Raw genomic sequence first — 25587 nt, forward strand, 5'->3', positions numbered from 1 at the left:
AGTAACCAACTTTTGCTCCTTTGGTGGTGATATCATCTCTGTTGAGAATGTTTGTAATACATGTAAGAAATTTTATTTCGTTTTATATATGTATATGAGAGGATATGTATCTATGTGTATCTGTATCTCCTCTTTAAGATAGTAAATTAAAATTAATTAAATTTAAACCGAAGTACTAAAGTACCTACGCATTTATTTTCAGTTTTAAAAACCTTATCGCTTTAGGAAATTTTCTCTAGGGTTACTGTGAGTTGAAGGTAATCAAAAGATTAACTGGCAGTACATTTTTTCTGATCTGAGTATTACATTAACTCTTTTCTAGTTAAATTTGTTGTTGATGTGTGATATACATAATAAAAAGTGCACAAATCCTAAGTGTAGAACCTGATGAATTTTCCTACAAAGCAGCCACACCCATGTAATAAGTATCCAAGTCAGGAAACAGATTTGGGAAATGGTACCCCAGAATCCTCGCTTATACTCTTTTGGAGTCACTATCCATCAACTCTCCTCAAGCAAGTGTTACTCCTATCCTGACTTTATATCGTAGTTTTCCCTCTCTATGAATTTTTTTTAATGGAATCGTATGGTATATACTTTTTTTGGGGGGGTTGGCATATACTAAAGTTATGAGAGATTTATTCCTGTATATATAGTTAGTTCTTTCTTATTCTCATTGTAAGAATATACCTCAGTTTATTTATCTTCTGTTGGTGGACACTTGGGTTGTTTTCGGTTTTTGGCTATTACAAATTATGCTGCTGTGAACATAGCTGTATAAATCTTTTGATGAGTGTGAATATCTATTTCTGTTAGGTGGATCCTTAGAAGTAGACTTGCTGGGTCATCTGGTATGTATTTTTAGCTTTACTAGATACTTTAAGTTTTCCAAAGTGGTTGTGTCGATTTATACCCCTAATGGCAATACTGTATGAGAGTTTCAGAGGTGCTGCATCTTTACCAACAATTGTTATTATCTGTCTTCATTTTTATCATTCGCGTAGGCATTAAGGGTATTTTGTTATGGGTTTGATTTGCATTCTCTTAATAACTAGTGCATCTTTTTTCTGTGGGTTGGATATTTGAATGTCTTCTATTTTGAGATACCTGTTAAGATTTTTGGCTAATTTTTCTCCTGGATTATTTTTTTCCTAATGATTTGTAGATATTCTTTACATATTCTATATTTGAGCCCTTTTTTCTTTTTTTTGGCCACGCTGCGCGGCTTTGCAGTATCTTAGTAGGGATTGAACCCAGGCCCCCCAGCCGTGGAAGCGTGGAGTCCTAACCACTGGGCCGCCAGGGAATTCCCGAGTCCTTTTTTTGAAGAAATGTATTATAAATATTTTCTGCCAGTTTGTGGCTTGCATTTTCACCCTTAATAGTGTCTTTTGACAGTTTTAACCCCAGTTTTTCAATTTTTTCTTTATGGGTAGCATGTTTTGTGTCTTGATCTCTTCCTATGCCAAAGTCCTGAAGATATTCCTCTATGTTTTATAGAAGCTTTATTGTTTTGCTATTTTACATTTTGATCTGAAATTGTTTATGGTGCAAGGTGGAGGAGGTCATGACTCATTTTTCTTCCGAATGGCTATCAGTATCCAGTGATCCAGTATCACTTATAGAAAAGACCATTTTCTCCCCTTTATAGTGTTACCTGAAACCACCATTTTTTCACCATTATAGTGTTACCTTTGTCATAAACCAGGTGGCACTGTATGTGGGTCTGTTTATGAATTCTGTTCTGTTCCTTTAGTCTGTTTTGTCTATTACTGCACCAGTATCACAGTATCTTGACTGCTCTCAAGTTTTGCTTCTAGGTCTTGGTATGATATAGTTACTATAATCCTTGGTATGAGACACTAGCTTTGTTCTTCTTTAAAATTGCCTTGACTGTTCTTGGCTTTTTAAATTGCCATGTAAATTGTAGACTCAGCTTTTCAATTTCCTCAAAAGAAACTAGATGGCATTTTGATTGACATTTTTGTGGAATCTATAGACATTTGAGGAGAAGTGAATTCATTAACAGTATTGAGTCTTACAATCTATAAATATGGTATATCCCATTTATTTATTTAGTTTCTCTCAAACTTTTGAAGTTTTCAATGTAGAGATCTTGTATTTTTCATTTCATTTTTCCCTCCAGGAATTTGATGCTTTCTGATATTATTTAAAGAATATCATTTAAAAAAAAAGGTTTGCTGTTAGTATAGAGAAATTCAATTGATATGTTAATACATTGAATTTTTCCCATGTTCTAATTATTTTTTTAAATTTAGATACTTTGTGCATTTTCTCTGTATCAGCAAATAATGAGTTTTGTTTTTTCCTTTCCTATTCCTACTTCTGTTGTTGTCGTTGTTGTCATGTCTTTTTTTTTCCCCACGTCTTTATTGGAGTATAAATGCTTTACAGTGTTGTGTTAGTTTCTGCTGTACAACAAAGTGAATCAGCTATATGTATACATATATCCCCATATCCCCTCCTTCTTGAGCCTTCCTCCCACCCTCCCTATCCCATCCCTCTATTGTCGCAAAGCACCAAGCTGATCTCCCTGTGCTATGCAGCAGCTTCCCACTAGCCTTACATTTGGTAGCGTATATGTCAGTGCTACTCTCTCGCTTCATCCCAGCTTCCCCTTCCCCTCGCTATGCCCTCAAGTCCTTTCTCTACATCTGCCTCTTTATTCCTGCCCTGCCACTAGGTTCATCAGTACTGCTTTTTTAAATTCCATATATATGCGTTAGCATATGATAATTCGGTTTTCTCTTTCTGACTTACTTCACTCTGTATGACAGATTGTAGGTCCATCCACTTCACTACAAATAACTCAATTTCGTTCCTTTTTACAGCTGATATTCCATTGTGTATATGTGCCACATCTTCTTTATCCGTTCATCTGTTGATGGACATCTAGGTTGTTTTCATGTCCTGGGTATTGTAAATAGTGCTGCAATGAATATTGTGGTACATGTCTCTTTTTGAATTATGGTTTTCTCAGGGTATATGCCCGGTAGTGGGATTGCTGGGTCATATGGTAATTCTATTTTTAGTTTCTTAAGGAACCTCCATACTGTTCTCCATAGTGGCTGTATCAATGTATATTCCCACCAACAGTGCAGGAGGGTTCCCTTTTCTCCACACCCTCTCCAGCATTTATTGTTTGTAGATTTTTTGATGATGGCCATTCTAACCAGTGTGAGGTGATACCTCATTGTAGTTTTGATTTGCATTTCTCTAATGATTAGTGATGTTGAGCATGTTTTCATGTATTTGTTGGCCGTCTGTGTGTCTTCTTTGGAGAAATGTCTATTTAGGTCTTCCACCCATTTTTGGATTGGGTTTTTTTTTTGATATTGAGCTACGTGAGCTGCTTGTGTATTTTGGAGATTAATCCTTTGTCAGTTGCTTCGTTTGCAAATATTTTCTCCCATTCTGAGGGTTGTCTTTTCACTTGTTTATGCTTTCCTTTGCTGTGCAAAAGCTTTTAAGTTTCATTAGGTCCCATTTGTTTATTTTTGTTTTTATTTCCCTCACTCTAGGAGGTGGGTCAAAAAGGATCTTGCTGTGATTTATGTCATAGAGTGTTCTGCCTGTGTTTTCCTCTAAGAGTTTTATAGTGTCTGGCCTTACATTTAGGTCCTTAATCCACTTTGAGTTTATTGTCATGTATGGTGTTAGGGGGTGTTCTAATTTCATTCTTTTATGTGTAGCTGTCCATTTTTCCCAGCACCACTTATTGAAGAGGCTGTCTTTTCTCCATTGTATGTTCTTGCCTCCTTTATCAAAGATAAGGTGATCATATGTGCATGGGTTTATCTCTGGGCTTTCTATTGTGTTCCATTGATCTACATTTCTGTTTTTTGTGCCAGTACCATCCTGTCTTGATTACTGTATCTTTGTAGTATAGTCTGAAGTCAGGCAGCCTGATTCCTCCAGCTCCGTTTTTCTTTCTCAAGGTTGCTTTGGCTATTCGGGGTCTTTTGTGTTTCCATACAAATTGTAAAATTTCTTGTTCTAGTTCTGTGAAAAATTACATTGGTAGTTTGATAGGGATTGCATTGAACCTGGAGATCGCTTTGGGTAGTATAGTCATTTTCACAATATTGATTCTTCCAGTCCAGGAGCATGCTATATCTCTCCATCTGTTTATGTTATCTTTGATTTCTTTCATCAGTGTTTTATAGTTTTCTGAGTACAGGTCTTTTGCCTCCTTAGGTAGGTTTATTCTTAGGTATTTTATTCTTTTTGGTTGCGATGGTAAATGGGATTGTTTCCTTAATTTCTCTTTCTGATCTTTCATTGTTAGTGTATAGGAATGCAAGAGATTTCTGTGCATTAATTTTGTATCCTGCAACCTTACCAAATTCATTGATTAGTACTAGTAGTTTTCTGGTGGCATCTTTAGGATTTTCTGTGTATAGTATCATGTCATCAGCAAACAGTGACAGTTTTACTTGTTCTTTTACAATTTGTATTCCTTTTATTTCTTTTTCTTCTCTGATTGCTGTGGCTAAGACTTCCAATACTATGTTGAATAATAGTGGCAAGAGCGGACATCCTTGTCTTGTTCCTGATCTTAGAGGAAATACTTTCAGTTTTTCACCATTGAGAATGATGTTTGCTGTGGATTTGTCACATATGGCTTTTTTTATGTTGAGGTAGGTTCCCTCTGTGCCCACTTTCTGGAGAGTTTTTATCATAAATGGGTGTTGAATTTTGTCAAAAGCTTTTCCTGCATCTAGTGAGATGATCATATGACTTTTATTCTTTAATTTGTTAATATGGTGTATCACATTGATTATTTTGCATATATGGAGGAATCCTTATATCCCTGGGATAAATCCCACTTGATCATGGTGCATGATCCTTTAAATGTGTTGTTGGATTCTGTTTGCTAGTATTTTGTTGAGGATTTTTACGTCTATGGTTCATCAGTGATTTTGGCCTGTAATTTTTTTGTGTGTGTGTGATATCTTTGTCTGGCTTTGATATCAGGGTGATGGTGGCCTCATAGAATGAGTTTGGGAGTGTTCCTCCCTCTGCAATTTTTTGCAAGAGCTTGAGAAGGATAGGGGTTAACTCTTCTCTAAATGTTTGATAAAATTCGCCTGTGAAGCCATCTGGTCCTGCACTTTTGTTTGCTGGAAGATTTTAAATTACAGTTTCAATTTCATTACCTGTGATTGGTCTGTTTATATTTTCTAATTCCTCCTGGTTCAGTCTTGTAAGTTTGTACTTTTCCAAGAATTTGATCATTTCTTCTAGGTTGTCCATTTTATTGGCATTTAGTTGCTTGTAGTAGTCTCTTATGATCTTTTGTATTTCTGTGGTGTCAGTTGTAATCTCTCCTTTTTCATTTCTAATTTTATTGAGTCGAGTCCTCTCTCTGTTTTTCTTGATGAGTCTGGCTAAAGGTTTATCAATTTTATTTATCTTCTCAAGGAACCAGCTTTTAGTTTTATTGATCTTGCTATTGTTTTCTTTGTTTCTATTTCATTTATTTCTGCTCTGATCTTTATGGTTTCTTTCATTCTACTAACTTTGGGTTTTGTTTGTTCTTCTTTCTCTAGTTCCTTTAGGTGTAAGGTTAGATTGTTTATTTGAGATTTTTCTTGTTTTTTGTAGTGAGCTTGAATTGCTATGAACTTCCCTCTTAGAACTGCTTTTGCTATGTCCCATAGGTTTTGGATCGTTGTGTTTTCATTGTTATTTGTTTATGGGTATTTTTTGATTTCCTCTTTGATTTCTTCAGTGATCTTGGTTATTTAGCAGTGCACTGTTTAGCCTCCATGTATTTGTGGCTTTTACTGTTTATTTCCTGTAATTGATTTCTAATCTCATAACGTTGTGGTCGGAAAAGATGCTTGATACGATTTCAGTTTTCTTACATTTTCCAAGGCTTGATTTGTGACCCAAAATGTGATCTCTTCTGGAGAATGTACTGTGTGCACTTGAGAAGAAATTGTACTTTTGCTTTCGGGTGGAATAGCCTAAAAATATCAATTAAGTGTATCTAGTCTATTGTGTCATTTAAAGCTTGTGTTTCCTTATTTATTTTCTGTTTGGATGGATCTGTCTATTGATGTAAGTGAGGTGTTAAAGTCCCCCACTATTACTGTGTTACTGTCAATTTCTCCTTTTATGGCTGTTAGCATTTGCCTTATATATTGAGGTGCTCCTATGTTGGGTGCATAAATATTTATAATTGTTATGTTTTCTTCTTGGATTGATCCCTTGATCATTATGTAGTGTCCTTCTTTATCTCTTGTAACTGTCTTTATTTTAAAGTCTATTTTATCTGATATGAGTATTGCTACTCCAGGTTTCTTGTGATTTCCATTTGCATGGAATATCTTTTTCCATCCCCTCACTTTCAGTCTGTATGTGTCCCTAGGTCTGAAGGGGGTTTATTGTAGACAGCATATATACGGGTCTCGTTTTTGTATCCGTTCAGCCAGTCTATGTCTTTTGGTTGGAGCATTTAATCCATTTATATTCAAGGTGCTTATCAATATGTATGTTCCTATTACCATTTTCTTAATTGATTTGAATTTGTTTTTGTGGGTCTTTTTCTCCTCTTGTGTTTCCTGCTTAGAGAAGTTCCTTTAGCATTTGTTGTAAAGCTGGTTTGGTGATGCTGAATTCTCATAGCTTTTACTTGTCTGTAAAGCTTTTGATTTCTCCATCAAATCTGAATGAGATCCTTGCTGTGTAATCTTGGTTGTAGGTTTTTCCCTTTCATCACTTTAAATGTGTTCTGCCACTCCCTTCTGGCTTGCAAAGTTTCTGCTGAAAGATCAGCTGTTAACCTTATGGGGATTCGCTTGTATGTTATTTGTTGCTTTTCCCTTGCTGCTTTTAATATTTTTTCTTTGTATTTAATTTTTGATAGTTTGATTAATATTTTTCTCTTTGGATTTATCCTATATGGGACTCTCTTTGCTTCCTGGACTTGATTGACTATTTCCTTTCCCATGTTAGGGAAGTTTTCGACTATAATCTCTTCAAATATTTTCTCAGACCCTTTCTTTTTATCTTCTTCTTATGGGAGCCCTGTAATTTGAATGTTGGTGCATTTAATGTTGTCCCAGAAGTCTCTGAGACTGTCCTCAATTCTTTTTGTTCTTTTTTCTTTATTCTGCTACCTGGCAGTTAGCTCCATCATTTTATCTTCCAGCTCACTTACGTATTCCTCTGCCTCAAGTAATTCTGCTATTGATTCCTTCTAGAGTATTTTTAATTTCATTTGTTATGTTGCTCATCACTGTTTCTTTGCTCTTCAGTTCTTCTAGATCCTTTTTAAATGTTTCTTTTATTTTCTCCATTCTATTTCCGAGATTTTGGATCATCTTTACTACCATTACTCTGAATTTTTTTCAGGTAGGTTGCCTATTTCATCTTCATTTATTTGGTCTTGTAGATTTTTGCCTTGCTCCTTCATCTGTCACATTTTTTTTTTTTTGCCGTTTCATTTTTTTTTTTTTTTTTTTGGTGTGTGGGACTGTATTCCTGTTTTACTTCTTGTTGGGCCTGAGGTGTCTGGCACTGGAGTTTGCAGGCAGTTGGATAGAGCCGGGTCTTGGTGCTGAGATGAGGACCTCCGGGAGGCCTCACTCTGATTAATATTCCTTGGGGTCTGAGGTTCTCTGTTAGTCCAGTGGTTTGGACTCGGCACTCCCACCACAGGAGCTCAGGACCAACCTCTGGCCTGGGAACCAAGATCCTGCAAGCTGCGTTGTGTAGCCAAAAAAAAAAAGAAAAGAAAAAAAAAGAAGCAGTACAATAACAAAGAATAAAAAACAAAATAAAGTTAGAAAGATAAAAAATATATTAGGAAAAATAAAAGTATAATTAAAACAACTGCATGAAGGTAAAACAAAACCGCAACACAAAAAAAGGCAGGGGGGATAAGCCAAAAGGAGCAGAACAATAGAAATATAAATGAATCAGCAACAGTGAATCAATGACAAGGTAAAACAGAACCCCAATCTAAAAGAGGAAAAAAAATAAAAAATAAAAAGCTTTGGCTATGGGGGGCGGAGTTTAGGCAGGGTGAGACTTAGGCAGGGGTGGGGTTTAGGGTGGAGCAGGACCTAGTGGCGGGTGGGTGTGGGTGTCTTAGGCTCAGGACCCACGCAGCTGCAGCTGGAAGAGGCCTTGGGGGCGGATCCTAGGCTGGGTGACATTCAAGCATGGGGTGGGGCCTCTGCTTAGGACCTGCACGGAAGGGGAGAGGCAGCACGTCCAAAGGGGGGGCCTCTGGAGTGTGGAGTTATGGAGTTTGGAGGTAAGGCCCTGGGTCAGGGTGTGTGGGTGGGGTTTAGGCCCAGCGTGGTTGGAACGGGTCTCAGAGGGGGGTCTCCGAGTGTAGAGGTGGGGCCCTGGGTGGGGGTGTAGGGGCGGGGCTTGGGTTCTGCGTGGCAGGAGGGAGGCTCCAAGGGCAGAGGATTAGGCCCAGGAGCCCAACAGGGTCCCTGGTGCCTATGTGGAATGTGGACAGGGAAAGCGCTGGCTGCATTCCTTTCCGTTCCTCCATGCCCCCCTCCCCTTGGGTCTCCCCGAGGGTTTCCCCTGTCCCTGCTGGACCCCTAACCGTGGGAGGGTCCTGCTGGGTGTAGGAACTCCTCCCCTCCCCCAGCCACCCCTCAGGGGTGCGGGTCCCCTAAGTCCGGCCTTTACTTTTGCTCCCCTTCCCTCCCTCCCACTCCCTCAGGACCCACGTGGCTGGAGGGGGCCTAGGTGGGCAGAGGATCAGGCCTGGGATCTCAGCAGGCTCCTGGGGGCCAAAGTGGGCAGGGGAAACCTGGCCATGCTCCCTTTTGACCCTCTGTCCTCCCAGTGGACCCCCAATTTCCCCCTTCAGGCATGGGATCCCTTCGCCTCCCCCAGCCACCCCTCAGGGGCGCCAGTCCTGTCCCACCTCCATTTCTCCTCCCCCCTCATTCCCCCCCACACCCCACGTCCAGCCAGTTGCTGGGGGTTCCTCCTGTCCCCTTAGGTGTCCGTGGTCACCCACTGGTGCCTGGTAGCTGCCCTAGTTGTTCAGAGATGTGAATTCTACATCCTCCTTCCACCATCCACCACCATCTTGACTCCGCCCCTTGTTGTTTTGTCTTACTACAATGGCTAGGACATCATCACAATATTGCAATAAGAGGTGATAGTGGGCATCCCTGCCTTGTTCCCATTCTGAAGGAGAACATTTTCAATAGTTTATTATTAGGTATGATGTTTGCTGTAGGTTTTCTTTGGATACTCTGTCAGATTAAGGAAGTTTCATTTTATTCTTGGCTTGCTAAGTATTTTCATCATGAATGAATGTTGAATTTTATCAAGTACTTTTCTGCAACTCTTGATGGTTACATGATTTGCCTCCATTTTTCTGTTATTGAGCTCAATTACAATGACGTTTTAAAACAATTTGTTAAGAACCACTGCGTTCCTGGAGTAAACCCCATTTGGTTGTGATGTATTCTCCTTTTTATATATCATTGTATCGGTTGCCAATATTTTGATTAGGATTTTTGCAACTATGAGAGATAGTGGTCTGTAATTTTCCTTCCTTGTAATGTCCTTGACAAGTTTTGGTATCAAGTTGGGATCTGTTTCTTTTTTGTCTGTTTTTGGAAGAGTTGTTTCTAGTAATATATGTCTATACTGTAATAAAGTTTACTTCTTTATTGATAATTAATATCTTTTTTCCTTGATGATTTTGCTTGAAAGTTATCAACTTTATCTTCAAAGAACAGTTTTTTTTTTTTTGTTCGTTTATTTTTTTTGGCTGTGCCACTGTGGCTTGTGGGATCTTAGTTTCCCCACCAGGGATCGAACCCGCACCCCCGCATTGGAAGTGCAGAGTCTTAACCACTGGACTGCCAGGGAAGCCCTGAAGAACAGTTTTTGACTGTTGAGTTTTTCTGTTTTATTGATAACTTTGCCCTTTTGTTTTCTTCCTAATTCTTTTTTTTTAATCGAAGGTTAATTGGCTGTTATTTTTCTAGCTTCTTGAGCTAGAAGCTTAGATCACTAATTTTCTGCCTTTTTTATTTTTAATATTTGTATTTACATGTCCCTGTAAGCACCCACAGGTTTTAATATGACTTTATTATCGTTCAGTTTAGAATGCTTTCTAATGCTTTCTAGTTATTGTAGTTTTTTCTTCATCCAGTGGATTATTTAGATGTGCATTGCTTCACTTCAAATAAGTGGGAGAATATTAAGTTATTTTTTCTTTATTGTGGTAAAAAAAAAACAACCTAAAATTTACTATCTTAACCATTTTATTTGAGGTGTGTATACGTGTATGTGTGGTGTGTTATTGATGTCTAGTTCATATTCAATGTAGCTTGAGAAGATACTCTGAATGATTTTAATCCTTTGATATTTATTGAGGCTTGCTTTATAATCAAGCCTATAGTCAATTTTGGTAATGTTTTATATATACTTGAAAAAGATGCATATTCTCTTGTTGGGTACAGTGTTCTGTGTATGTCAGTTAAGTTGGATTTTTAATTCTATTGCTTAGCTCTCTTGTATATGTAATGATTTTTCCCTGTTTTTAAAAAATCAGCTCTTAGAGATATGCTCAAGTTTCAGACAATTATCGTGGAATTTGTGTAGTATGTCAGTTTTTGCTATATGTATTTTGAAGTTATGTTATTGCATGCACTCAATTTAGAATTCTTGTATGTTCTTGGTGGCTCAATCCTTTCATAATTATAAAACATCCCTTTTTATCTCTTGGAATGTATCATTAGGATCTATTTTGTCTGATATGGTGTAGCTACATCAGCTTTCTTTTACGTGTCTCTTGTAAAAAGTAGTATATAGTTCTCTTTTTCATACTTAGTTTTTTAATTGGATTATTTAGTTCTTTCACATTTAATGTAACTACTTATATGGTTGAGTTTTTCACTGTACTATCATACTTTTTTTTCCTCTTTGACTCATCTTTTATATTCCTGTTTTTCACCTTTATATTTTCTTCTTTCCGTGTGTTCCAAATCTCAGAGGAACTCACAGTAAATATGGAGTGGCAAATATAATACATTACAGTACTTTTTTTTTGGCCGTGCTGTGTGACACGTGGGATCTTAGTTTCCTGACCAGGGATCAAACCCATGCCCCCTGCATTAGGACTGTGGAGTCTTAACCACTGGACCGCCAGGGAGGTCCCTACAGTGCATTTTAGTAATGCTATATATAGGGCACTCGCAAGCACTGAGAAGTATTTATGTCTTATCTGAGTTTAGGAATTGTCTCCTGGAGGATATAACTCCTGTGTTGGAATTTTGAAGGAAGTTAGAAGTTAGTGAGGTCAAGAAAAAGAAGGGTGAATTTGTCAGGTAGATCACTAGATAACTTGGGAGGTATTGTGGAACTTGTACGCCCTAAGGAACTTAAACTTTATCCTCTAAACAGTGTGGAGTCAGTTGAAGATTGCCAGTCATCATGTTCATGTTTGTATTTTAGATGGATTATTTTGGTGGCAGTTGGTGAGTGAATTTTTTTGGAGGGTGGGAAGGTGGTTAAACTGGCATAAGAGAGACCAATGAGGTTATTAAAATACTGCAAATAGGAGATTGACAAGGGGATGGAGAAACAGGAGTGGATTTAAGAATTACCTAGGAAGAAAACATTTTGTGTGGGGGATGGAGAGGGAGGGGTCAAGGTGACTCTGAAATATGCCTGAGTGAATGGAAGATTAAAATGAATTGGTACCATTAAATGATTTATCTCTGGTTTTAAGCAGTTTTATTATGAGGTGCCTTGGTGTAGTTTTCTTCATGTTTCTTTGGCTTGGGCTTGTTTAGCTTCTTGGATCTTGAGTTGATAGGTTTTCATCAAATTTGGAAAACTTTTGACTGTCATTTCTTTAAAAATGTTTCTGTTCTCTTTTTTTCCTTTCTTTGAGGACTCAAATTTTAAATGTAATCTCTCAGCTAATGGATGCTCTTCTCTCTCTCTCTGATAATTCTTTTTTTCCTCTGTATTTTGTTTTGCATAGTTTCTATTCCTATGTCTTCAAGTTTGCGAAATTGTTTTTTCCACTACCTAACCTAGTGTTAAATCCCATCTAAGTGTGTTTTCCCTTCAGACATCTTGAGAAGTTTGATTTGGGTCTCTTTTATGTCTTCAATGACTCTGCTTAATTTTTTGTTGTAAGAATACAACACACTTTTTTTTTGGAATACAGTTTTAACATCTGCTAATTCTAACATCTGTGTCAGTTCTGGTTGGTTTCAATTAATTGACCCCCCTCTCACCCCCCATTGTGGGTTGTATTTTTCTGCCCTTTTTGCATGCCTGATAATCTTTTTCTTTTTGGCCGCCTCACCCAGCTTGTGAGATCTTAGTTCCCCAACCAGGGATTGAAACTGCGCCCTTGGCAGTGAGAGCGCAGAGTCCTAACCGCTGGACCGCCAGGGATTTCCCCATGCTGAATAATCTTTAATTGGATATTAGACATTGTGAATTTTACCTTGTTAGGCAGTCGATAGTTTTTGTAGTTCTTTGGTAATAGTTTGAATCTTTGGGTCTTGCTTTCAAGATTTGCTAGGTGGTACCAGTGCAGCAGCATAGAGTCTAGTGCTAATCTATAACATAGCTGTTGTCTTAATTATTAACTTTTATGATCTCATCATGAATTATTTTGCTGTCTTGTGTTCAAATTTAAATATCTAGTTATCTACATATTTGATAAGAGCTTAGTTTGTGTCAGGAACTGTTTTAAGTGCTTTTATGTATATTAAGTAATTAATTTTCATAAAAACCTATAAAGCAGATTCTAATGTGCTGATATTAAACATGAGATGAATGAAGCACATACAGGTAAGTGACTTGCCTAAAGTCACTCAGCTAGAATTTACAGTCAAGCAGTCTTGCTCTGTAGCTCATCCTCTGAACTGGTACTATCTTAAATACTTGACAAACAGTGCAGGATAAACCCTGTAAAAAGGAGCTCCATGAGATTTGTAGTAGTTTTGTCCCCCCTCCGTTGAGGTGGAATTTTATATTTCTAGTATATATCTAGTATAGTACACATACCTAGCATATACCTAGTATATTTTTAAATGTGTGTTTCAGAAGGCTGAAGCACCTTGAATTAATTGTTGCTTTATATATGAGGTGGGAACCATCCAAGAGCAAAAAGCATTATCCATACATCTTTAAAGTCAGAAATCTCCAAGAGATCATTAGGATAAGCCAAAGAAATTGGGTTTATTACTCCTTCCTTAAGGAAGACTTATTCCATGGGGAATGGTTGGTCTCTGAGTATGTGGGTGTTAGAAAGGACTTCGTATAAGATTTGAATTTGGGAGAGGGTTCAAGGAAGCAAGGCTTTCCTCTGGATTTGGGTGTTGTCAGGAAGGAAGTGGGGCAAGTCTATGACTGTGTGGGTATCTTACCTAGAGGACTGGAGGAACGAAGCAGGACCAAAGCTGTTCCTGGAAAAGGAACGGCAGTCCCTCACATTAGCCAGAATAGGGGAGTGTTTGGTCATTTTTGTGGTTTGGAAAAAATGCATAGTTTTGTCTTTGTTCAGACATGATTACAGAGTGACTTTGTTTTTGTCTTGATGCATTATGGTCACAGAGTGGCCTCATCTGATATTGCTGTTCTATGAAATTGCTTATGTTCGACAGAATCTCCAGGCCTTGCTGTACGTGCCAGGTCAGTTACTAGCCCCTTTCGTTTTTCTCACTATTTTAATTTTTTCACATGTAAACTAGATTGATTACAGGAAAAGAAAAAAAAAGTGAGAAAACATATATAAGCCAAACGAGAAAAGTTTAAACTACTTAGAAATAAGAAAACAGGAGACAAGATTTAAACTACCTAATATTTTATTGGATATCTTTGCAGATATTTTTATCCTTATTTATACATAAACTACTTTTGTAAATGAAGTTATTCATATATTTATTTTTTTGCTCCAGGGGTTTATTGTGACTATCATTTCATTGCAAATATGTGGCTGTTTTGTGCAACAGTATGTTAGGGTTAGTGTCATTGGAGTTGTGACTCTATGTTATACTTATAAACGTCTATATAGTATTCAATAATCTTATCCAGTAATGTTATCCATTTCTAGCCTTTTTAAGTGCATATGTCTTTATATGTATGTTTCTGCATGTACACATAAATGTTCAAAATAGCATGCACAATTAAGGAAATTTATTATTATAGGCAAGAGTGAAAGAATGAATTTGTTATAAGCTAGATCAAGAAGACAAGCTAGTGTTTAAGTATTAAGTCCTTACTATTTGTTAGGAGGATGTAGAAAACAGATTTCACTCCTGGCTTTTGAGCAGTGTAGAATGTCTTTCATTACAAGCATTTCAGAATGTTTCTCAAACTTTATTACAATAATTGAAATACTTCATCTCTACGTGACATCTGGAGGAGTTACAAAATAATATGTGTGAGTTGTTATGGCATTTTAATAGGAAACAACATGCTTTCAACATAGATTTTAATAAAATGATGATTGGAGTTTAGTTTAAGGGCATATGCTTCTTGTCAGTGTCTCCCTACATACCATCTTTTTGAAATCTAGGTGGAAAGCAAAGTTTGTATGTCTCTGCATATCCAAAAAACATAGATATTCAAAATAAATCTTTTCACATTAGCTCATAAAATTTATCTGCATTAGGTGAATAAGGATACATAAATACTTTCTTTCAAATTTCAGCTTAAGATCTAAAGCCTTTTCAGATGTCATTTATCATTACAACAATCTTATCAAAACAGAAACGTTTACCTTCTTTCTCAGGCATTAGTTAAATGTGTATACATTTAAAACTTATTCTTTGTCCATTATTCCTGTTCTTTCCCAGTTGTCTTTGGAAAAATGTCCTTAACGCTTACTTTCACTTTTAACTTTTATCCCTTTATTCCACTGAGAGCCTCCAAAAGCTCTGAGTTATAATTGGATAAGTAGAAAGTTAGTTTTAGTGTCAAATTAGTGTAGAGGAAAATGAAAGCTGCAATTTTGAATAGACTTAGAGAACTAATATTGTTTATCATCTGTTTACTTTTTAATATACCACTGTACTCAAATCTTAAAAAGGACTTTAAGCACTTAAAACTCTTGAAGAGTCCCCAAACTCCCTTTTAGAAAATACCTGAGAAATCTTTCTTCCTCTAATTAAGGTTGTGCTTCTTTTTTTTTTTAGCTGTAGCATTCAAGTTTAAATTATTATAACCCGAATACTTAAAACAATTTTTAATGCATATTATGTTAAGTAATCTTTGGAAAAAACATTTAAAGTTGAGTTTTTTATAAATTGGAAATTTACCATAATATAAATTATGGTATATTATATTTGTATATTTAAACTTATGAACATTATTAAAAACTTTTATATCATATACTATGCTAGCAAGAGAGCCACTTTCCCTGTCTTCAGAGACTTTCCAATCTATTAGATATAGGAGAGAGAGAATGTGTGTATTGTATAACACAACATAGTAAACAGTGGTATTCCGTTTTGTTTAAATCTAGAATTAAAATTATAGACATGTTAGGCAAAATTGTATTCAAAAGTTATATTAAGTAGATATTTTCTTTCAATTAGTATTTAATGATTTTCAAGTTATCTCCTATTCCTTCCTTAAAAGTAAATAATTGTTTTTCCCCCATTTTTTCTTTTTTTTTGGGCAGCTTTTCACAGATGGAATCACAAACAAACTTATTGGCTGTTATGTGGGTAATACAATGGAGGACGTAGTCCTGGTGCGAATTTATGGCAATAAGACTGAGTTGTTAGTCGATCGAGATGAGGAAGTGAAGAGTTTCCGAGTGTTGCAGGCTCACGGCTGTGCACCACAACTCTACTGTACCTTCAATAATGGACTGTGCTATGAATTTATACAGGGAGAAGCATTGGATCCAAAGCATGTCTGCAACCCTGCCATTTTCAGGTACATTTCTTTTCCTAAATAATTTGTCCTTTTGAAAAATAAGAGTATTAAGTGCACAAGGAAATGTTTTTTAAAACTGCCTTTTCTTTCTTTAGGCAACTATTTGGTTAGTTTAGAAACTTTCTTTTGTTCGGGTTTTGTTTTATTTTTGCTAAAGAAAAAACATTCCTTTTTTCTGAATTCTCATAGTTAACTCTTTGCAAAAGAAAGGACTGTGAGAGGTTTTGGATTAGCCTGTCGGAGAAGGTCAAGGCTTCTCAATTTTTTTAAGTAGTGCTTGAATCAAAGCATTACACATTTCTTATTACTAAGCTTCGTTACCCAGCTGCTCATAGTTTCAGAGTTCTTGCTTACTATGAGTCTTAATTCTGTTAGCACGTCTTTGTTACTCTTTAAACTTAAAAATTATTTAATTCAAAGTATTATGTTTTCTGTAAGAATAACGTCTTGCATATGCTCGATCATTTTTCTAAAATTGCTAAAATTTTCTTTTGGGCTTGATTTGAAAACAGCAAGTTCATTGATAGTTTAAATCAAAAGTTCTCAAACATTTCGGTCTCAAGACCCTTTTACAACTCTTAAAAGGTTATTGAGGACCCAAAGAACTTTTGTTTATGTGAATTATATTTATCAGTGTTTACTATGTTAGAAGTTAGACAAAGTTTTTAGAATGAAAGATTATCAAGCGCACGTTCTTTTAGCTGTCGGTCAACATGATGACATCATCACACCACTTCATGTAGCTTCTCAAAACTGTACTGTGCACTTGTTAGAAAATGAGAGTGAAAAAGGTAAATAATACTTTATGAAAATAGTTCATAAATAGTTTTAACCTCACAAACTTCCTGAAAGGGTCTTGAGCCATAGATCAAAGTCCACAGTATTCTCTTGCTTTGGCTTCTTCAGACGTAGCTACTTGCCTGTATTATGATTATAATAGAGAGTATCTACTTTGAATATAAAAGGCATTGGAATATATTTATGTTTAATGTAGTCTAGGGGAGGAAAAATGGTTCAGTCAGCTGCTCTACTAGTAATTTACAGTCTGTGACAGACAATAACCTTGGGGAAAAAATAAGCTAAATAGTATACACAGAGGAACAGAAAAGATTTTCAAAAAAAGTACAAATAATTTACTGTGGTATAGTTGGGAAATAAGGCAGTGTTTAACTGAGGTAACATTTGAATTGGACTTTAAAGGATGAGGCAGAGCATGGAGGAGTCTGAGGGAGACGATAAGTAAAGACGAATAGCATCAGGCTAATGCTTAACTAGTAATTCAACTTATGGAAGTTTATCATGATCTTTTTTTTTGGCTGTGTTGGGTCTTCGTTTCTGTGCGAGCGCTTTCTCTAGTTGTGGCAGGCGGGGGCCACTCTTCATCGCGGTGCGCAGGCCTCTCACTGTTGCGGCCTCTCCTGTTGCAGAGCACAGGCTCCAGACGCGCAGGCTCAGTAGTTGTGGCTCACGGGCCCAGTTGCTCCGCGGCATGTGGGATCTTCCCAGATCAGGGCTCGAACCCGTGTCCCCTGCATTGGCAGGCAGACTCTCAACCACTGCGTCACCAGGGAAGCCCAATGATCTTTTTTATTTGAACTTTTGTGTAGCAATCAAGTATTGCAGAGACCTTTAAATATTTTTTTCTTAATTCAAATTAAGGTGTTTAGGAATTTTCTCATCAAGTATTTCTCTAAAACTTGCCTCTTGCTGGGAATACTGGCTGAAGTATAATTAAAGCCACTCAGCAACAGACATAATGGGAGAAATGCAATTTAAAATGAATTATTGCTCACTTATCAAGAAGCATAACTAAAAAACACCAACTTCCAGTGCTGAGGGTATTGTAGTGGAACTGGTACACTGTGAGTTGCAAGTAAAATTGGTAATGTTCTCTTTCGGAAATCAATGGGGCATTATATAGTAAGTCATAAAAGAAAGGCATATGCTTGATTGCATCATAACAACTCATATTTAGATATAACTAAGGTACATCAGCACAAATAAGTGTTATGTTACTATTGAATATTGTCTAAAACATGCAAGATGTCTGATGCAGGACTAAGGAAAAAAATCAGCTTACTAGTTGAACTGTGGCTACAGTCAGGAAATAATTTGCTTATGTGAAAACTCAAAGGGAGCTTGTAAAAAAGAAATAAATTCTGTTGGGATGGTAGGATTAGGGATTTTTTTTTTCCAGTTTCAAAAAAATGCCTGTTATTATAATTTTTTAAAAGCTTCCAAGAGAGGAGCAATTAGTGAGTATTAGTGGGTGTTTGAGGAGATTCTCTGCAGCCTTGAGATTTTCAAACATTTGGCTTTATTGAGTATGGAATTTAAAGTGCATTTGCCTTGATGTTAGTGCAGTAAAACCTTATCTTATTAAGACTAGGAAGAAGGACCACTCTATGATAGGGAAAATCAGAAATTTTAATTTTTTATTACCTAGTTTTTTCTCTGTTGTATATAAAATTTACTAATAGAAAACAATTGAATTGCTCTAATCAAGTCTTTTTAAGAACTGTATTCTTTCTTATGACCATTTATTTTATTTTTTTTATTTTTATTTTTAAAAATTTTTATTTATTTATTTATTTATTTATGGCTGTGTTGGGTCTTCGTTTCTGTGTGAGGGCTTTCTCTAGTTGTGGCAAGCAGGGGCCACTCTTCATCGCGGTGCGTGGGCCTCTCACTATCGCGGCCTCTCTTGTTGCGGAGCACAGGCTCCAGACGCGCAGGCTCAGTAGTTGTGGCTCACGGGCCCAGTTGCTCCGCGGCATGTGGGATCTTCCCAGACCAGGGCTTGAACTCGTGCCCCCTGCATTGGCAGGCAGACTCTCAACCACTGAGCCACCAGGGAAGCCCTCTTATGACCATTTAAATAATTTAGTTAACATTTTTTATTTTTAATTGTGATAAAATACACATAACAAAATTTACCATCTTAATCATTTTTTAAGTATACAGTTCCATAGTGTTAAGTACATTCACATTGTTGTGCAACCAGTCTCCACAGTTCTTTTCGTCTTGCAAAACTAAAATTTTGTATCCATTAAACAACTTCCCATTCTCCCCTACCCCCAGCCTTGACAACCATCTTACTTTCTGTCTGCATGAATTTGACTGCTCTAGGTACCTTATGTAAGTGGAATCGTACTTTTTTGTCTTTTTGTGACTGGCTTATTTCACTTAGCATAATGTCTTCAGGGTTCATCCACGTTGTAGCGTGTGTCAGAATTTCCTTCCTTTTTAAGGCTGAGTAATATTCCATTGTATATGTAGGCCATATTTTGTTTACTCATTAATCCATGGATGGACATTTGGGTTACTTCTGTTGATACTTTTTTACTATTGTGAATAATGCTGTTATGAACATGGGTGTGCAAATATCTTTTTGAGACCCTGTTTTCAGTTCTTTTGGGTATATAATCAGAAGTGGAATTGCTGGATCATATGGTCATTCTATTTTTAATATTTTTAGGAACTGCCTTACTGTTTCCCATAGTGGCTGCACCAATTTACATTCTCACAAACAATGCACAAGGGTTCCAGTTTCTCCAAGTCCTTGCCAACACTTATTATTTTGTTTTTTTGATAGTAGCCATCCTAATTGCAAGGAGGTGGTATCTCATTGTGGGTTTGATTTCTATTTCCCTAATGATTAGTCACGTTTAGCATCTTTTCTTATGCTTCTTGACCATTTGTGTATCTTCTTGGGGGAAATGTCAATTCAAGTCCTCTTCCAATTTTCTAATGGGATTTTTTTGTTGTTGTCTAGATGTAAGAGTACTTTATGTATTCTGGATATTAACTCCTTATCACATATATGACTTACAAATACTTAATTCCATGGGTTGCCTTTTCACTCTGTTGATTTTGTCTGTTGATGCACAGTTCTAAATTTTGATGTATGTAGTCCAGTTTATGTTTTTTCTTTTATTGTCTGTGCTATTGGTGTCATATCCAAGAAATTGTTACCAAGTTCTGTGTCATGAAGCTTTTCTCCTATGTTTTCTTCTAAGGGTATTATAGTTTTAGCTCTTACATTTAGATTTTTGATCCACTTTGAGTTAATTTTTATGTATGATTTAAGGAAAGGATTAAGGAACGTCTTTCTTTTACATGTGGATATCCTGTTTTTCCAGCACCAGCTGTTGAAAAGACTGTCCTTTGCCATTGAATGGTTTTGGCATCCTTATTGAAAATCATTTGATCATAAATTGGAGGGTTTATTTTGGAGCTGTCTATTCCATTGGTCTGTATGTCTGAGGCTATGCCAGTGCCACTCTGTTTTGATAACTGTAGCTTTGTAATAAGTTTTGAAATCAGGAAGTGTGAGACCTCCAACTTTATTCTTTTTTCTCCAGCTTGTTTTAGCTATCTGGGTTTCCTTAAAATTACATTTGAATTTTAGGGTGGAGTTTTTTCTGTTTATGCAAAAAATGCTATTGGGATTTTGATAGGGATTGTATTGAATTTAAAGATCACTTTGGGTAGTATTGACACCTTAGCAATGTTAAGTCTTCCAGTCCACAAACATGAGATGTCTTTCCATTTATTTCTGTATTTAATTTTTTTCAGCAACATTTTGTAGTTTTAAGTATAGAAATCTTTTACCTCATTGGTTAAGTTTATTTCTAAGTATTTTATTCTTTTTGTTGCTATTGTAAGTGGAATTGTTTTCTTAATTTCCTTTTTGGATTGCTCATTGATGATGTAGAACTGCAATGTATTTTATGTGTTGGTTTTGTGTTCTGCAACTTCGGTGAATTCATTTACTAGTAAAAACCATAAATTTTCCTAACAAAGCCATCCTTCACAAATTGCGTATTTTGTTCAACACCAGTTTATCAAAAAGTTTAGATGAGTATGGAACTTGTAAGTAGGACTTATTTAATTTTTAAAATCTCTTAGCAAAGCCTAGTTTTTAAGTATGTAGCTGCTATGCTTGCAATTGAACTATACTTGTTATTTCCACGAGGATATTTGTATAATAGATTTTCTTCCTTTCCTTGTTAATTTTGCTACAGAAAAGATACACTGGTAGTTCTGAGACCTGTAAAAATTGACTTGAATCCTAGATTTTGCAAAAAAGGCTTATACAAGATGTGTCTTGTTAAAGAACAGGCAGTATTTCAAATGGATGGTCATTTTGTTTTTCTATAGCTAGGCATTAATTTTGGCACAGTTCTTATTATATGAGATTTTTAAAAATCCAGGATAAATTTTAATCCACCAGAGAAAAACTCTAATAGTGGTAGAATCCTATGGTAAGTTTCTAAATGTATCCTGAGTCTGTTGCCAAGATGATGATTCTTATTCATCAAATATCTGTTAAGTACCTCCTCTTAGTGCTGAATGCTAGGATAGAAGAATAAGGGATGGTCTTTGCCCCTTGTATGATAACTTAGTGATAGTATTTATCAGTAGTATTGATAAAGCAATCTCAACTATACTATTATTATTTGCTGCTATTTTTTTTAATTATATAGGAAAATGCTACAAAATATTTTAAACACTATTCTGAATATATTTTTACCTATTATTATATAAGGGACAAAGTTAATGTTAAATGATAACATCATGCTTACATAATAGTAAGCATGATGTTATCATTTAACATTAACTTTGTCCCTTATATAATCGAATTCTATTTTAACAGTGCGCCTGTAGATAAGGTAAATATATCTATAATTTACTTTAGAAGATATTAATCATTAGCTCTTAAGTTTTGTTATAGTTTTTTTACAAATACTAATTTTGCTATTGTATGGTGGTTGTTAATATTTTAGTTTGTTTTCCATTTGAGTAGGTATATATCACGTTATGCAGAAATGTTTTTAAAATTGCATATAAAATAATTTTTATAACTTCACTTGTAATTTCAGAAATTTGTTCAAAGGAGAAAATATTTGATAATTTTGATAAAAATCAAAATCAGATTTGGAAAATTTGCCTTTCACTCCATAGTTTATGTATATTTAACATTTCTATTATACCTAGTAGGAAATTGGTATGAAATGGGAAGTTAGTCTACAGGATCTTTGTATATGAATATGAATGTGAAATTCCTGTTGTCATTGTTGAACTTAAATCTCTAAATTGAGTAAATGTTTATGTAAATTTTTTTCTGGTATTCAGGGGCATATCATGTTAGATTTGAAGGAGAGCTTTAAGATTACGCCAGTAATTTGATTTTCCTTGTAAGAAATCTGAGACTTAGAGAAATGAAATGATTTGCTTCAGTTTAGACTTAAAATACAAGGGCAAAGTCAGAAGAAAACCCAACTAATTCTGGGCAGTGTTACTGCAGTACATTACAGTGGAAAGGCCTTGGCCTTTGCATCACATCATCAGTTCAAATCCTGGCTCAGCTCCAGTTAGCCACCTTTCTGCCAGAAAAGTGAAGAGAATCAAAATTAGTAGGTGCTTTTTCTTGTAGCAGCTATTCATGTTCAACAGATTCCATTAACGTGTAAGAACCCCTTGGAGTTGTGGCCATTTTGAAGTATTTGCCTTAGAATTGTCATTCCAGTCACTCCTAGCTAAATAACTTATATTTGGACAACTTCTGAGACTACATTTTGTGTTTTGCAAATCAGGGTCTCATACAAACTCTGGGGTAAAACTATAAAAAATAGACATTATTATTTATTTTTAAAACAGCAAATAAAATTTTTTGGTGTTAAATACCTGTTCTAATATGTGACCCTTCTTCTGAATCACTGGTCTCATTTGTTGAGTAAACATTTCTAGGTCATAATGTTCTGTTGATATAGATTGCCCCTTGAGTTTTATGTAACATGGATTACCTTTCTTCAGGCCTTTTGTCCCAATTCCCCTCCTTGAAGTTTTAAAACCAGTTTTTACTGGCTTCAAATATATATGTGTCACACACACACACATACATCTATGTATGTATATGTGTGTTTGCGTGTATATATGTGTATATTTGTACTCTCCTTTGTTTTGATTTTATTATCACTTGGTTTTTTCATGAAGGTTCCTGATGCTTAAAGTAGTACATGTTCATTTGGGCCTAGCTTTTTATGCAAATACTGTATGAGAGATTGATATAAAAATAGATTTTTTTTCCTATATTCTTGTAGAGTATATGGTCTTGGGGAAGATCATTTAAGCAATAATTATTTAATTTATATAAAAATGTTTATTTGGTAATTTGAGAGGTATGGACCAAAACACACATACCTAAAAAGATTTTAATATTTTGGTAATGCATTAGGATTCTTTTTTCCCCAAAAAATAAGATTTATTCTTCACATGGTTGCATACTCAGTTATATTTTATTCTCAAATCAGCCAAATTTTCCACTTTAGACAAGAATGCAATGCCTTAAAGGCGAAAGATATTCTCAGATATGATATCTATGTCTCTCCTTTCACATAACTTCAGCATCCATAGAATCCTAACTTAATCATCAAAATAAAGGCCGAAAGCAAATTTTACTCACTTACAGTGAAACCTCATCATACTTATTTTCCAGAGTAGAAAACAAGGAGAAAATATTGAATGCATCAGACACTGCACTTGGCAGCAGTTTTAGGCTGAGGAGCTTGCTGAATGTGAGCTACATGTAAACTTTAAGCTTCAGAATAACAATATAAGCAGGTTTCTCTTTAAAAATTTAGGTGGGTTAAAGAACAGCATTACAAATATTTTATCACTTATTTTAAATTCAGTAATAAAATCCAGTGGTACTCTGAAGACAAGAGAAACTCACCAATTTCTGTACCTGAGTACATGAGAGAATCAGTAGGGTAACAGCTAATTCAGTTACAGCTTTGGGTATCAAAGATTTGCAAGGGCTATGTCCTATAGACCTCTTTTCATTGCATCAAGTACTGTCAGACCAATAACAGTTTTCTGCTCCTTACAGGCATTGAGCATTTTCCCCTACTGTGAAATGTTTTTCAGATCATCAAACATCAAACGAGATGTGGTCAGCTGAATTACAGTCATCCAAACTGAAAGATGAAGAATATTAGTCAATCTATTGGTTCTTTAATGCTGTGTTCTTTCAAACAAAACATCAAATATTTCTTGTAGTAGAACTGAAACTCACTTGCAGTAATGCCTAAACACTTCTGAGATGCATTAGGACTTATTGAGAATAATAATTTGAAAATTCAAACTGACTCAAAGAAGGAAGAATTTGTTGATTCATGTATCTGAGAATACTAAGTTCAAGCATGGGTAGATCCAGGGGCTCTAATAGTGCCATTAGGAATATCACTGTCTGTTTTGTTGTGAGTTACCTTTTTTTTTCTGGCAGACTTTTCTAAGGAGTGACAATTATGATTCTTAGCAGTTACAGGCTTATCTAATCAATTTGCAGTGTGGGGAGTGTGTCCCTTCTTTTCTGATCGCCTCAACCAAAGTCAGTAGCTTCAACCAAAGTCTTGGGATCAAATCATTTTGGCCTAGTTTGGGTAATATGCCCTGAACCAATCATTCTGGCCTGAAGGGTGGAATGCTCTGGGCAAGTCTGTGTCATCTCTTCACTCCTAAAGTTAGTGGTGCCGGTGGGATAGGGAGTTAGGATTGAGATGAGCTCTGAGTGAACCACGTGAAAAAGTGAGGGGGATGGAAGTTTCTCCAAAGGAAAGTCAGGACTCTTATTAAAAACTAGATAGATGAGAATATTCACTGTAGTATAAAAATATAATAAAACTGTGTTATTTAATCACAGATTGGTGAAGGATTACTACAATGCTAGATTCCCTGTGTACTTAGTTAAGTGGTTTTTGCGTATTAGTCATCTGGGAAGCTTTTAAAATGTCTTGATGCCCTGGCTGCACCCCAAACCAATTAATTTCTCGGGGTAATACCCAGGCCTCTGTATTTTTTCTTTCTTTTTTTTTTTTTTAAGTTTCCAAAGATTGATTTTAGTACATAGCCAAGCTAATGTTTGTTCAGAGAACTTGTTAACACAGTTATAGGAATTAACTCACTGAACCTGTTTATCTGCCCACTTACCTTTTTACTTTAGTCCCTTTTGCCATTTAACCTCAGTGACTTCAAAAGCAGAATTGGAGCATTATATCAGTGCCTCTCAAATTATACAGTGAATTAGGATCACCTGGAAATCTTGTTTAAAATGCAGTGCTGGGGCCTACCCATAGAGATTATGATTCAGTAGATCCGAGGTGGAACCTTAGAAATTCCTAGGTGGTGCTATGTTGTAGGTCCTAGGATTGTACTTTGAGGAACGTTACATTAGATTGTTAGCATCTTGAAAATTTGCCAGTTTTAAGTTCTTTTATTTGTAGATTATTGTTAAGTCATGTTTCTACCTACTATTCTATGGACTATATGGTAATTTAGTTCTTATTTCTATTTGGTATGCTTATTCCTCCATTAGCATTTGCTGTACTAGGTTCTGCAGATACAAAGATGGTGTGGACACAAATACACTACACAGCTTCAAACTATTTTGTTGTTATATCAGTATTGATTCTACATCATAAAATCCTAACGTTTGTTCAGAGTGTTTGTTGTTAACAACACACTTACAGAAATTAACTAATAGAACCTATGTATCTGCCCATTTATCTTTTTACTTTAGTCCCTTTTGCCCTTTAACTTCAGTGACTTCAAAAGCTCAAAATTAAAATGACTCAGTGTAATTTAAATGCATCA

General features: G+C 35.8%; 1 protein-coding gene across 1 annotated transcript in view; it reads left to right on the forward strand.

The window, feature by feature from the left end:
* The window catches only part of ETNK1 (ethanolamine kinase 1), a 71915-nt gene that overhangs the window by 11127 nt on the left and 35201 nt on the right, over positions 1 to 25587 (forward strand). Inside the window, exon 2 of the mRNA XM_082352007.1 lies at positions 15671 to 15930. Within this exon, the coding sequence (XP_082208133.1) occupies positions 15671 to 15930 (260 nt within the window). The remainder of the gene's footprint in view (positions 1 to 15670; positions 15931 to 25587) is intronic.

This window comes from Balaenoptera borealis (genome assembly GCF_965194805.1).
Source record: "Balaenoptera borealis genome assembly, chromosome: 13".
NCBI classification, from domain to species: domain Eukaryota; kingdom Metazoa; phylum Chordata; class Mammalia; order Artiodactyla; family Balaenopteridae; genus Balaenoptera; species Balaenoptera borealis.